General features: G+C 39.8%; 1 protein-coding gene across 2 annotated transcripts in view; it reads right to left on the reverse strand.

Moving 5' to 3' along the window:
- LOC115143271 (ephrin type-B receptor 2-like) overlaps window positions 1-12,391 on the reverse strand; it is a 156,523-nt gene extending 144,132 nt beyond the window's left edge. For both annotated transcript variants that reach the window (XM_029683491.2, XM_029683490.2), the window contains exon 1: window positions 12,231-12,391. In XM_029683491.2, coding sequence (XP_029539351.2) covers window positions 12,231-12,282 — 52 coding nt within the window. In that variant the 5' untranslated portion in view covers window positions 12,283-12,391. The remainder of the gene's footprint in view (window positions 1-12,230) is intronic.
- Between the last annotated feature and the right edge of the window lie 3,866 nt (window positions 12,392-16,257).

Here is a 16,257-nt window from a genome sequence, read left to right on the forward strand (position 1 = left end):
TGAATGACCACATTTCAGCCGTGCGTAATTGGCCAACTCGAACCACGGTAAAGGAGGTGCAGCGGTTCTTAGGGTTTGCCAACTACTACCGGAGGTTTATCCGAGGCTTTGGTCAGGTAGCGGCTCCCATTACCTCTGCTGAAGGGGGGACCGGTGCAACTGCAGTGTTCAGCTGGGGCGGACAGGGCTTTTGGTCACCTGAAGGCTCTGTTTTGGCTCATCCTCGGCTCCTGTGTTGGCTCATCCTGATCCCTCATTAGCGTTCATAGTAGAGGTGGACGCTTCCGAGGCTGGGATAAAAGCTGTGCTGTCTCAGCACTCGGGTACGCCACCTAAACTCCGCCCCTGTGCGTTCTTTTCGAAGAAGCTCAGCCCGGCGGAGCGAAACTATGATTTAGGGGACCGGGAGCTGTTGGCTGTTGTCGGGGCTCTGAAAGTGTGGAGGCATTGGCTTGAGGGGGCTAAACACTGACCGCCGCAATCTGGAGTACATCCGGGCGGCGAGGAGAATGAATCCTCGCCAGGCAAGGTGGGCCATGTTTTTCACCCGTTTTGTGTTTACTCTATCCTACAGACCAGGTTCCCAGAACGCTAAGGCAGACGCAATGTCTCGGATGTATGACACAGAGGAGCGGTCCATGGATCCCACCCCCATACTTCCGGCTTCTTGCCTGGTAGCACCGGTGGTATGGGAGGTTGACGTGGACATCGAGCAGGCGTTACATGCGGAGCCCACTCCCACCCAGTGTCCAGTTGGACGAAGTATGTTCCGTCTGATGTTCGTGATCAATCGATCACGAACATGATCACGGCTCATACGTCACCTTCATCTGGTCATCCTGGCATCGGTCGGACAGTGTACTGTCTTAGTGGGAAGTACTGGTGGCCCACTTTAGCTAAGGACGTGAGGGTGTATGTTTCCTACTGCTTGGTGTGCGCCCAGTGCATGGCACCTAGACACCTGCCCAGAGGGAAATTACAACCCCTACCCGTTTCACAACGGCCGTGGTCACACCTATCGGCGTGATAGGTGTGACCACCTCCGTCACAAGGGAACACCACGATTCTGGTTGTTGTGGATCGGTTTTCTAAGTCCTGCCGTCTCATTCTTGGGATACCAAGAGAAGACAGAAAAAACTTTGTCAGTTTGAGTCACATGCTGACCAGACCGGACACTTCGAGTGCGCGAGCGTCGCAAATTAAGTTTAGAAATCGATGTTATTCAATTATTGCACCCACACTGCTCGTTCGCGCGCGCCAACGAGTGTCTGCGACACCAAGGGCTAAAATAGAACTCATTCCTATTTCTGACGCAGATCGCGCTGAAAGTCCTGCCTCTCCCATCTCCTCATTGGTTTACAGAAGCAGGTACCCACGTGCCATCTCCTCATTGGTTATACCCACGTGGGTGACTGAAAGACGAACTGTTTTGCCGGTAGTTGTGGTAATACAATGAAAGTTTAGATGCGATCACCATATAAGTTAAACGATGAAAAAGCCTGGAAGGAGGAGAGATGACTAGAAACGATTCGGTTGGCCGTTTTATGTGTGGATTAATTGTCGGAGTAGAGGTCCTTGTGCATTTCAGGTAAAATAACAACTCAATGTTTATATCCCAGGACAAATTAGCTAGCAACAGCAAGCCAGCTAAATAGGACAAATTAACGTTCGCTAGCAAGTGCAAGCTAACTAGCTAAATTGCCATACATGTTTAATGATTTTCGACCTGTCCCCAAATTAATGTCATTGGTTCAGAGTTTTTTATTTATTTTTTATTTTAACCTGCGTGTCATGCTCGCTTTTGGTGAGGGGAGGGCAAAATAAATGTATGCACGATAGCGCACGATGGCGCACGAGCGCAGCCGGTTTGGGTTCCGTGTCAGACCTAGCCAATGCGAGTGCTCTGTAAATAGTACAATGATGTGTCTCTAGGTCCCAGAGTTATGCCGTATTTATACAACACTAAAACCAGTTGTTTCCTGTTTGTATGATATCCTTTACTTTGTCTCTTTCTTGTCATTGGACCAATAACTCAACACGTAAGGCTATTCTTACTGTATCTCCAAAAGGAATGATGGATTGTGAGTGTAACCGGGTACCAACCACAAAGATAACTCACTACTTCCACGTCAGCTCGCGTTATCTGCAGATGAAAAAGTTATTAGGTCCACATGAATAATAACATTCTACACATTTAACCATATCATATGACTTTTTCATTTCATTTAACGTTCTCCGTTGAATCTCTGCATTGATTTCACAGCCACAGCAGGTCTCCTGAGATTCTCTATGGATTTTCCAGCTGCCCTCGCAAATGGTCCACTGTGATTACTATCTGGAACGTAGAGCCAGAGGAAGGTATGGAAAATGGTCATCACGCCTCAAATCCCTATATTGTGCTCCTGTTTCAGTGAGCTGTGTTACCTCATGGCAACAATGATCGCAGACATGGTTTCATCGAACCCAGTGGACACATATTGCTCCGTTTTTGGCTTCTCTCAAAACGTGGGCGTGAGTTTTAAGGGTAGTGTTTCCTGCTGAAAAATCTTTACAGGGTAGGAATTAGGGTAAAATAGCAATGAATGGAGGGTTGGAACAAGTGCAAGACATGAATTTAATGCCTGAGTGGGAGTTATTACAACTGCACATCTGACAGATCCCGCTGTCTATCGGCCCCATGCTGAATCTGCTTACTGAGAGATGATTATGCAAATGAATGTGCTTACTCTGTTGAATAGAATGTTTATCATACGAGTTATTAAAAGAAAAATTGTAATAAGCCCTCATTAATGTTCCTCCATATAATGTTGCTAGGGGTTAAATCTTTGCTAAGCTTGTGCTATTGATTAGGGCTCTACGCAGATTGATGAGGGAGCTCCATATGGGGTTGTCTGGAGAAGTCTGAGAATTCTAAAGGAGATGATTACCTCGGCCTCAACCCACAACAATCACTCCATTTCTGATAATGACAGTTTTCCTACATGGAAGAAAAACTCAAACCTGGAAACCTCTCCCAAGCCTTAAATACTTAAAAAGCAAAACTGCCATAAAGTCTATCACCTGCCACCCCCTACATAATCTGAAAATCGATGTGTGCTTACCAGGGCCAAGTCTGTGCAGAAAAGTACCCCCTCTGGCCCAGGCAGTCCTGAGTAATTGGACTACAGCCGATTAACTGCAAAGAAGAAGTGCCGTTACCCTTCTGTTGTGATGACCTGTCACGTTCGCCGTATGAATCGGACCAAGGTGCAGCGTGGTATGCGTACATTCTTTATTATTATAAGAACAAACACTCTTATTAAGAACCCACAAACACCAAAGGGAAATGGTTACCTAAATATGATCCCCAATCAGAGACAACGATAAACAGCTGACTCTGATTGGGAACCATATGAGGCCACCATAAACATACAAATGCCTAGACCCATTAAATCCCTAGACATTAAAAAAAAAACGTAGACAATACAAAAACTAGCGTATCCACCCTAGTCACACCCTGACCTAACCAAAATATAAAGAAAACAGAGATATCTCAGGTCAGGGCGTGACATGACCCCTGCCTTTGAGATTTGTTATCTATTAACCCTCCATTTTAGCACTTTATTTGTATTAGCATTCCAGGTGATCAAATGGCCCCTACTTCTTTAACCGTTTCCAGCACAACACGCCTCTGTGGCCACATCTAACACCGTGTAATTTCAGCCCAGAGCTAGGTTTATACCCTTGTTGTTACAGTACATTTCACCAATCTGACTGTCTGAACTGTAGCTACTCTAGAGCCCTTTGAGGGTCTGAGGTTATACAATTGATTTACACTGTATCTGAATTAATCTGGGAACAACAAAAGATTAGCTCCTGCTCTCTGAATGCAGTCAAGTCACAGCCATGGGCCAAATCAGTTCATTATCTCTGCTAATTCCCTCAGCACTAGGCTAATGCAATAAGATGCCAACAAATACCTCCCGTATCACTCTTCATACAGGTTTTTTAATAACGTTCTCTCTTTTATGACATTTAAATGTCATGTCCTCAGATTAGCCATCTGAATGTATAATTGTAACACTTTTTTTCAGGCATTTTTCATAGAAATCTACAATTATTGCATGCATCGTATGGGGTAGTTATTATGTGTGGCTCATATGTAAATATTGTGCAAAAGGTAGAGTCGTTGAGTCGTCACAATAGACCTATAGACTAGAGTACTGATCCCACGAGAAGGCAAAGACCCACAGTACCTCTGTTCTACTGTACCATGTCACGTTGGTGCTCAACCGCCCTGTCCAATAACTAAAGACAAGCATAATCTGTTAGAGGACACCAGGTCCTCCCCAGCTCACACTAATCAGATAAAACATGTCTGTTCGCTGGAAATCACGTCAGGGTGCTCTGTCTATATCAGAGAATGAGACAGATAGGTCCGGCTGGGCAGGAGCAGAGAAGGTCCGTTGTCTGTTTTGTGCTACTACCATGTTGTGTTGCTGCCATGTTGTGTTGCTATCATGTGGTGTTATGTTGTAGTGCTGCCATGCTGTGTTGTCATGTGTTACTGCCATGCTATGTTGTTGTCTTAGGTCTCTCTTTATGTAGTGTTGTCTCTCTTGTCCTGATGTGTGTTTTGTCCTATATTTTTATTTTATGTATATATATTTTTAATCCCAGCTCCCAACCCCACAGGAGGCATTTTGCCTTTTGGTAGGCCTCATTGTAAATAAGTATTTCTTCTTAACTGACTTGACTAGTTAAATAAAGGTTACATTTAAAAAGAAATTAAATAAAAGTCTGTGCGTCTGCATATTGTCGCGGAGCAAAGCAGAACAGAGCAGCCCACCGTGGCTAGCCAGCCAGCGAGAGCAAGGGCAGGGGGAGAAAAACGATGAACCATGCTGGGCCCATTACTACCGACGGAGGCTGAAATCGGTCAGATCTGCTGCAGCTTACATGAAGGCTGGGGAGCCCAGTCCCCACTAAGGAGTGAGCCGTCAAGCTGCTGATATCACAACCACTGGAGAGAAAGAGGGGACCGAGAAAGAGAGGGAGGGAGAGAGAAAAGCAGAGATATAGAGAAACTAAAGGCAGATGTAACCTGGGCCCAGAGGAGCTGATAGATGGGATGTGGAGCTCAGCAGAGGCAACCGTTCAGGTGGAAAAGGCTTCCCTTTGTGATGCAGATGACAACGCAATCAGCCCCTCTTTGTCTCCGCCGATGGGCTCTGCTCCCGGGGACATTGAGAGCCAGACACTAATCCGCTGGGTTTGTGTTCTGTGGGCCTGTTCAGAGAGGCAGTGGCACAGTACCTGGGGTTGTATGGAGGGAGGCTGTGAGACCAGGTCTGACCTCTCTCAGGGTATCCTGGCTTGATGCTGGCTGCATTTACCCTCTGAGCTCAATTCAAGTTCTAGAAGACTTATGCTTTCAAATATTCTAAAAGATGCAGGCAACAATGAGGGTGCTCATCAGCTTGAGTTATTAATCTAGCATGTGACATGCTGAAGGTTTGCAATTTGTCAATCAAGATTTGTGATTGAGATATTTAAGCTATGTATTACACTATCCTGAATCTAGGTTAATGAACAATTGGTATACCAAGGTTCTACCTGTAAACGTACATATTAGGTTGCTTTTGCAGTTTAAATTGAATCTAGAACTCTTTACAGACAGTTCAAAATGTTGATGTTTTTTCCGATCAGCAAAAAATAACAAGATATAACCCACAGGTATGACGTAATGGCCAGAAACTGTGCTAATGAAATTATACAGTTACTCTCATTGAATAAAACTACTCACCCCTGTGTAACTTCATTAGATAAACTAATTAATGTTGAGCAGTATGAAGCTTGGATGATTTCACATTACCATGTGGAATATAATGATATTATCTCAGAAATTATGCAATCAATCTGACTCATGTTCAATACAAGCCCTTCCAGTGTCATTAATGTTTGGTTGAAAAAACTCTAACAGGGGCATTAGTCATAGTAGCTAGTTTCACTCACTTTCAGACCAAACAGGCTAAAACAATGTGGTTGAACAACACACCTATACTTTAACGACTGCTAGAAAAACAAAACCCAAGACCCATAACATAAGTGATCCTGAGTGAAGAGCACATTTTTTATGTAACACACAGGTTCTCAATTGTCCCCATTCCACAGTAGTTGTAGTGTTAACAAATCTTTTTGGTTCTGAAATTTGAGTCTACATTTAGAACTATTCCATTGAGAAACGTATTGTATTTTCCAAACAGAGCTTATTTTATACACAGTTGACCGTCCCGAGGCCAGCTATTTAAAAAAGTATATTGGGAATAGACTGGGTGCCTTTTCAAAATAAATGTGTCCATCTAAACATGGTTTTGTGTTAATTTAAGGAATATCAAATTATTACTAGACTGAAATGAATAACTAGTGTAATTGAAAGTGGTTTTGTTACCAAAGGGGGCAGACTCTTACCGACTGGCTCTTAATGAACAAATGTTGTGGTGAACATGGTTGGAGATTGAGGCACTGATACAAGCCCGTAACAAAAGATGGCAGCTCAAAATGTAGCCACAATGATGTCATGCCATGCAGAGAGAACACATTTTTGTCAAACTAGCATCCCCTCTTGCCATCGGCCAAAATCTCTGAGCCCTCGGATACCCTTGCATTAAACTAATCCTCAAGGTAGCCCATGGATGTCCCCGAAATGTGACACCCACTCTCAAATGAAACAACTGGTACCAGCACTAATTTAAATTCTGCATGCAAAGTGACAATGGCTGGGCCATGGGCAGCATGGATTAGGTCTTGAATAGAGGCGGATTCTTTGTGAAAGCCTACTGTGGTGGTTGGCGTGCATACAAGCTCCCTGCATCTGCTCATTGGGTAGACTGAGAAAACACAGGATTGTGTATGGTCACTCATTTTACCTTGATTTAATCCCATTTCAGAGCCCCCTGTCACTGCCTTTTGTTACTATTCCAAAAACGATAATGCTTCCATGTTAGGCGAACACTTCTAGTCCCCACACAAGTACAGTTGAAATGGGCCAATTGAATTTACATTTGAAAGAAAGTTTACACATATTTGGCAAACTCAAAATACAAATTTTCATAACGCTTTTCAAACGACACACAACACAATAAGACATGTTAAGATATAACAGAACACGATAGTATTAAATACTGAAAGCACTTTGTTTTCTCTCAGGTTTCCGCTGTAGCCTATAGGAGGAGGCAACTGCATTATGGCCAACAAACCTCCGCCACTGCCTTTCTTACCTGTACTCTAAGATATCGCTCTTCACTTGATGCTAATAAAAAGCCACTCCCTTCCTTAAATATTTAATCTGGATCCCATGTTATTTTACAGCATCTCATCCATGGAGTCATCTCTACTAATGTGAGTTATCTAAATATGCAAATTATTGAGGCACGAGTTAAACTGTATACTGTTTACATTTTGTGTGATTTTTATATTTCGATAAAAATCATGATTTCACATTGCCTTAAATGGCTTCACCCTGCCTCAACGTGGATGCCATGTGTCCTAGTTCGTCTACCTCTGGTGATGGTCATGACCAGATCACAATGTGGCTTTTGCACATATACATATAGCCAGAAACATGCTATCTCACTGAATGTAGCATAATACAGTAACGGGATGTGTTTCAGAAGGTAGTTGGGGTCTTGTACTACTGACTGCAGAGGTGAAATTCGTAGTAAACGATAGTTGTTGTTAGCAAGTGTACTCTGGCTGTATTTCCAAGAATACCTAGTAAATTATGTTCTGTGTGCTAATACCACTGAAGGTTAATGGTTTTGTTATCGTTACAGTAGCTGCCTTAGGTTACTCCTAAGGTTATTCAAAAGCAAGGTGTTTTTCCTGTTAAATGTCTGTTACATTTATCATAAATCCACAAACAAGCTAGTCAATAAACCGTGTTCAAACTTTGGTTACCTTATTTTACAGTCCATTACTTACCCAGTATTTACCCAGTCCAGAGATAGCAGAAGGGTAATAAGATACAGAATCAGATATGGAGAACCAAAGGTCCAGTACCGCCATAAGCGTTGTGTTTACTAATTAAATCAATGATTGACTTCATTTTATAATACTCTCCCTTAAATGGTGTTAAGAGTGAATGGGCTTGCAACTACTTCCATGGTAATACTTTTTGGCAGCTCTTTTTGGCAGTAAGATTTGTTGCTGCGGATGATGATGATGCTCTCCATAGATACACCTGGCATGAGGTAGGTAAACAAAATGAGAGGATATATAGACAGGCATGCCTGGCTCAGATGGAACAACAGGAATTGTCTTACTGAGCACCTCAATTCCATTCATCAAAGCTCACCTGCTAAAATTGACCATAGGTCTACCAAGAAGATTTCATATCAACAGGGGCTTGCATACAATCCACAGTGTTTTAGCCCAACAACATCCCTGCCTTGGTTTGAAAGATAACTAGCTACATCACTCTCAAAATGTGATCACTCTGAAATCCATATACAGAGCTATGGATGTTAGAGCTGTAGCTGAAAGAATAGCATCTGTCATTAAGACAAAGTTCACCTGCTATGTCCAAAAAACATTCAAAAAGATACAATATGAAACAATGTATGTTGTCCAAGTACATTAAAAGATATGTAGGGCTAAATAATTATCCTAAGATAAATATGAAAGTATTGCTATTTGTATTCTCTTCAATTGCTAAGCTATACAGTTACATACATAATTATAAGCTAGCTTTCAAAATTATACATCAAAACGCACAACAACAACAAAAATGATATCACGATGCAATTACCAACATTAGCCTTGATCTAAGATATGTGCCAGAAGGACTATGGGAATATTTTGACGTGTTTCTATATAAAACCCGAAAGAAGAACCTTTGCCAAAGCAACCATGTTCTGATGCCATGACATCAGAGCCGTCAATACGATTTACTTTGATGTTCCTCGCTGTGGTGTGTTGTTTTTTGGATTAAGGCTACAGTGACCTCTTTTTCAACAACAAAATATTCATACATAGCCTACTCCTGCGACTTCATTGGATGATCGGCTAGGGTGATACGAAGGGTAAGATGGGGGGCTGTGACGGGTTGGGGAAGAGACCAACCAGTCATGTTACTGAAATACAATAAATATAATAATAGTGTTGCTGGCTAATGTTGCTTGAGAAAAAATGGGTTCGAAAATCAATACTTTTATCGTCAGTCAAGTTCAATAGTAAGTAATTACTTCTCAATTACGTAAACAAAAACATGAAAAGGGTAACACTATTAGCTTAATTGCCTCTCCAGAAACAAAACAGCCTTTTCTTCCATGCAGCCATTATTGTCTGAAAGGGTAAATATATTATTTGTTTTACATTGAAAATGACCAAGTAATACATTTCTTCTGAAAGAGAATAGTCAAATAAATGGCTTCATCAAGAACATATATTGTTTGTGACACAAATAGAAAATAAAACTCTTGATAGAATAGGCCTATTAAATGACAGCATATTATGTGTATTAGCCTGCCAGACATAGCCATATTGCACAATACAAAACATTTCCATTGATAGCTTCCCACTGACTAAAAGTAAAATAAATGCCTGTTTTTCATGGCTGTCAGTGTCTCTTCATATATTTTGCAGTCTCATACGTCATCTAGCCACATTTGCATTCCAGAAAGAGAAAATAGCATGCCACTCTATTCAACGCAATTGGTAGAAAAACATTGGTTTGTTATTATTTGTCATCCTTTTTTTTAATGCAAAAAAAATAAAAACTTGATTCATTCAGCAATGTTAAAGCAGCTTCTACCCTACTGTCTGGGGTTCCATCTCACTCATGACCTTAGGGCCGAACACTGCTGCGCTAAGAGAGAACAACTTCATTCTATCACTAACCTTCTAAAGGTGAACAGCCATACGCTTTTCCCATTCAAGCTTTATTCTTCATTTAAAGTGAAAATGTAAATTAACAACTTTCATGAGCTAACGCGAACCGGAAGCCGTACCTATTCGAAAAGTCTGGCCTTAGCTGATTTACCTCAAGTAGAATGTTGAAAACAATCCTCACTGTATTAAGATTTGCTTATTTAGTAAACAAAATAACAATAATTTAACTCCAGTAATTTGAATAATAAGAATAATTAATGGTAACAATATAGTAAATATAGCAGATCAAGCCAGGTAAAAAAAAATATATATATATATTATTTATTTGCTAGGACACAAAGCCATTGTTTATAAAAATTCAAATATTTGTATAAATGGCATATAAGTGTGGTTCCTTGAACTTGGGTCTTGCAAACAGTTTTTCTCTAATAGGGGAAATTGTTATTTTGAACTAATAAGGAAATAAAATTTAAAAAATCAAATGCACAGCAGGGTCGACTACAAATGACAGTAAACGTTCAAACATATACATATAGATTGGTATTTTAGGACACAAGAAAAAGCACCTACTCTACTATTGGCATTGAAAGAATGAAATAAACAATCAAAGCATTACAAAATTATTATGTATAGACGTTCAATATCAAAAGCCGTAAGCTCAGACACAAAGGCCTAAACACTACCATATATTTTATTTTGCCAGAGGAACACATGACATTGGATGTGTGTAGGCCTGCCTACTGTACAAGTATAATGTCAACTGGAAAATACAAATTCCAGGCATATTTAGGCCTGCCTATGTAACAATTCAGGAAACATAACTTTCCAATATCCCAGTTAAATGATATGCTGCTTGAAATTGGGAAACATTATTTTCAAGACACTTCAATACCGAAGTGACTTTTTCGTATCAGGTTAGGAGAACTTACGCAGCAGGTTCGTAGAATTAATGTCGCAGGTTAGGAGACTGAGGTTAAGGTTAGTTAAAGAGTTAGGGTTAGCAAAAATTCTCTCCTAACCGGCTATGACAATCACTTAATATTGAAGTGGCGTGAAAAGAGTGTGTCCAGTTTGAACATTTCTTACGTTTTAATTGTCAATTCAAAAGGCCTATCAAGGTATGAGGAGCACAACACATTGTTTATCTCCAAAGGTTGGGCCTACTATCTATACAATAGACTACATGAACATGAAAATGCCTACCATGTGAATATGACGCTAACGCTAAGTACAATAGGATTTGTAAACAGTACATGTTGCATGTGCATGTTTATGCCTACTGGGAATGTATTTAATACATCCTGGTTGGAATCCAACGGGGATGTGGGGCTCCCGATTGGCGCAGCACAGCATCTCAGTGCTCGAGGCGTCGCCACAGAAACCCTGGTTCGATTCCAGGCTGTGTTACAACCGGCTGTGATTAGGAATCCCATAGGGCGGCGCACAATTGGCCCAGCGTCGTCCGGGATTGGCCGATGTAGGCAATCAGTGTAAATACGAATTTGTTCTTAACTGTCTTGCCCGGTAAAATAAAAAAGAGTATTGTAGGCTCTTGTGATATATTTAAAAGAGATGCACGAGTCCTTCAGAGGCCGTGCATATCTTTAAAATAAATAACAAGACGCATGTTCTGTGACAAATCACATTAGCTGAAGGCACATTATCAACAACCTACCGAGGCATTTTCTTACGTTGTATTTGGTGGTGGTTAAATATTGGTAGGCTAGCGCTATGCTCTCATGAAGTACCTGTTCTATTGTGCCACTGAACACGCTGCTCATCATCATTCGCGAGCGAAGCCTGTGTGCTCCGGCCAGTGCACAGCACAATTAGAATATGGCAACAAAATTATTAAACTATACAACAGAGACGTCATTAATCAAATACATAACAGTCCCTACTGCACCCAATCATCTTCAGAAAATGTATAGCCTATTGACTGTTCACGCTGCTCTTTTACAAATTGCAGACAAGGGGAAAACGCCATGCTGCATCATAAAGTAACCCGTGTACTTTCTTGTTCACGGTTGAACTGTTTGAAATAATATAAAAGTATAGCGGTGTTTTGACTTGACATGTATAAAATGGCACAGTAAAAAGCATACGGTATGTCCTTCATGACAAGCAATACGTTTGGACATTTCCACACCTGAGAGGATGCGGGCATGATCGGTGCAACCTTCATATAGCTATTGTTCATTATTTCCGTACAAATTTCAAAGAAGCGCCTTTGCCACAATGTACAGTCGCCCCCGGAACGTTCTCGTTAAAATCAATTCAACTACTCAACGTGATGTGATCAGCAACTCTTTCGCCCCGTCGGCAAGACCTTATTCAAGGAGCTTTAAACATGATCTTACCTTCTACAGCTATTACAGTGGGTATTATCCATAAAATCCATAGAATATCCATTATTGGTTTCTTTGGACGAAAGTGTAAAAAGCCCAGACATTCAAATAAAATAAATCATGAAAGCCATTGACAGCAAATGCTGACTGACACGAGAGGACATTCACCTTCAACAGAGTGAACCAGATGCCATAGAAAATAACTCAAATCTTAACCAAGTTTGGACGAAACCAAAACAGAGGGGTGCCGTGTAAAACATAACATTTTCCATGCATCGGAAACTGCTCCAGATTTCAAATGTATGAGATGTGTATATTAGATATATCTATGATCCAACCCTAAAATATAACATACATAAGCTAAGCCTTTTGGTTATGCTTGTAGTTGTGGTACATGGCATGCTCTCCACCTGTCAAAAGAAGTTCCACTATATCTCTACTGTCAATCATGACGATACAATCGCTAACTGCCTCATCTGCCTGATAATAAAGGATTTTAGAATCACGTGGAAGGATGACCAATGATGTTTGATTCTTAAGCAAATAGTCAAGCAAAAAGTTTTCTGCCTACGACTTTTATGTGTATTTTGTTGTCAGTAATGTATTTTATACTACAAGTTTGACACTTGACAAGGAGCATGGATTATATAATTCAATAAAGAGTAAGTTATTTTTAATGGTCCAGTAGCCTAGAAGGGTCTCTTCTAGAAAGGAAAACCCACTGTGAAAGTGTATGTCTGCTAGTTTGTGTAGTAGTATAATTTGCAAAATCATTATGTCTTGAGTGCAATTAAGGGGTAGAAGTGAAATCTTTCAAAGTAATGTTTATATAGGATGCGTGTTCAATACATGAGCCATCTGCTGTACATGCGTGTGAGCCATTTGGACCAATGCAAGAAAACATTGCCAAAACATAGCAATAGTATCAGTGATAGAGAAATACCTTTTTCATAAATCCCATCTTTCACTAGTTGATATCCTGAAAATCCAAATGTTTTGCTCAAATCCTCTGCTTTAGATATTCCACTACTGTTTCATTAATAGCGATAATAGGTGTTCCATTCAAATTACTAGATGGAAATGTGCATTTAAAATTAACTGTAACCAACAGGGCACAGGCTTTTGCTGTGTCTATTATGGGATGCTGCTGTTTTTCATGAGCCATTATTGTCAAGGAATGGATCGAATCAACTAATGCTAACCCTCCACAATCTCTCAATGATATATTATGGTTAATATAAAGTATGTATCATATTCAATAAATGAAATTAATGTTTTATCAATATTCATGTTTTATAACACAAAATAATCTGGAATCTTGTATCATAAAAATCAGTTGTGTTCTAAATGGTTACTGTAATTAATTTGAGCACAATAACTGAATATTTTTTATTGAAGAAGAGATCAATAAAAATGTGTTTTTGTACATCAGTTTGTTATCATCTAAACATCCTCACAAGTATGATGATTACAAACTGATGAATAAGTTAGTGTTCAGTGTGGCCTATTTCTTCCTCTCTGCTTTTTAGAGACATACTGGAATCCCCTGAAAGCAGTCAGGTATGGATATCAGGTCCTCATAGAGTGACAGGTCCTGCGTTTGTGCACTGTACATTCAATCGGTCAGCTCTTTTGTTTAATAGTTCATACCATTATCTGGTGGTGGGGTTTGGGGAAAAGACTGCACATCCTCTCTAGAAGCTGCTGTGTACCGAACCTCCCGAAAACAATATATAAACAATTGATTGTGATAATGACATATGAATATGATCGATGGTATTGTACTTTACTCTCAGAATCTGTAATGAAGATTAAAGGAACTACCGGTATATGTTTTTTTGATCAATTTTCAGCCTCTCGTATGACTAATAGTGGCCATTTTGTTTTCCATTTTCAGAATGAAAACATGCATGCTGTAGGCTTCCTGTACATGTTATTAATGCATTGTATCACAATGATTGCAGGAGTTGTATTACATTGCAAGCTATATGAGCTGTACAATCCATATACATTTGCACCACTGCATCAACGTTGTCTTTGAAAATGATTATGTTATTGTCCCATTTGAATCATGCAAAATGATGTATGATAGCATGCCACAGTAGGTTGTTGTAAACATAAACTATTCATTTTTGGATTAATCCTTTGATTTTCACCGAATTTGCTGAAGTAGTTAGTATTTTTATTCCAACATCTGTCTATTACACTATGAGCAATACAGTATACTGATGAAAGTTACTCAAATCAATATACTTTGATGAAACCTAACAACTGTCAGTGACATAATTTAGTAAATATTCTACAAATATCACAGCATTTTTCTTGCTCATGTGGGTACAGTATTTGGCTCAAAGTATAAATGTAGCTTGAAAACAAGTCATAATTGATCACCCCATGCTGTTAAATCCAAACTAAGCCCTGAAGTTGGCACATCAGGTTGGCACATCAAAGACTAGCACTGCCATCAATGGCAACACTGTCATCATTTTTTTCCCAATTCTGTCTGTCTAGTATAAAATTACGCAATTTTTGGGGGGGAGAAATATGAATAAATTAAATATATAAATTCCACGCTGTATTTTTTTCTCCATCAAAATACTGTTGCCTAAGCAATTTTAAGATGTAATTTGTCAACCAACCTACAATGACATCTGAATTTATGTGTGCCAAGCTACAAACATAATTTTGTAATTTCCTTAAAGCAGTATAATACAGATTTCCTGTTTCAGCAGCTGGTAGTGAAATTCAAATGACTGTACAGACGCTGGGGCATGATGGGTAAAGAATACACAAATAAGTTTTATTTGAGGAGATGATGGACACTGGGAGAGAGGCTGTGTTAAAATGGAGCTCAGGCCTCTTTTAAGCAGCCATAAACATACACAGGCCTATTGTCTTTTATGATATATTGGTCATACTGTATATACAGTCCCTGTGAGAATAACATTGTGAATTGAGTTCCATTTCACATCTTCGGTAGTATTAGAGTGCATTGGCAAATACAAAGCGTGGAATTGCAGGTTTAGCTCTCCGTGGTGAATAACTCAGAAAAACCCTTGGCCGATCACAATATTATCTTGCATACTTAGCAGTGTAAGATACTAATCAATCAAAAATAGAAAGATATATATTTTTTGTTTAATTACAGTGTTACAACAAGAGGATCTTAATGTTAAGTGTTACCCATCATTTTCATGATGCGAGCAATAGCAACCTATAATGTATTTAGCCCAAAACATTGACAAGGCAATGAAAGTCACTTTTAATCTTCTTACAGACAAGACTTTGCCCCACACTGATCCGTACAAGGGTATTTCCTCTCACCCATCAGAATGCAGGGATACATTTTTTTATGTTTTAAAATGTATATATTTTGGAAAAGATAAACCCAAACCGAGGCATTGTATATATGTAACAAAATATGCAAATATACTCACAGACAGACCACCTGAGTTGAGACGAAGATTGCTATAGTAATGATGTATTGCATAAATATTTATGCCATATCTAACCTCTCTTTGTAATAGTAGAGTTTGAGGAGGAATGCTCTTAAATAGCTGTCCTAGCTAACAGTAGATATATCCTAGCTAACAGTAGATGTGTTCTAGCTAACAGTAGATATGTCCTAGCTAACAGTAGATATGTCCTACCTAACAGTAGATATGTCCTAGCTAACAGTAGATGTGTTCTAGCTAACAGTAGATATGTCCTAGCTAACAGTAGATATGTCCTAGCTAACAGTAGATGTGTCCTAGCTAACAGTAGATATGTCCTAGCTAACAGTAGATATGTCCTAGCTAACAGTAGATGTGTCCTAGCTAACAGTAGATGTGTCCTAGCTAACAGTAGATGTGTCCTAGCTAACAGTAGATATGTTCTACCTAACAGTAGATGTGTCCTAGCTAACAGTAGATGTGTCCTAGCTAACAGTAGATGTGTCCTAGCTAACAGTAGATATGTCCTAGCTAACAGTAGATATGTCCTAGCTAACAGTAGATGTGTCCTAGCTAACAGTAGATATGTCCTAGCTAACAGTAGA

The sequence above is a fragment of the Oncorhynchus nerka genome, linkage group LG15, assembly GCF_034236695.1.
Source record: "Oncorhynchus nerka isolate Pitt River linkage group LG15, Oner_Uvic_2.0, whole genome shotgun sequence".
NCBI lineage: Eukaryota > Metazoa > Chordata > Actinopteri > Salmoniformes > Salmonidae > Oncorhynchus > Oncorhynchus nerka.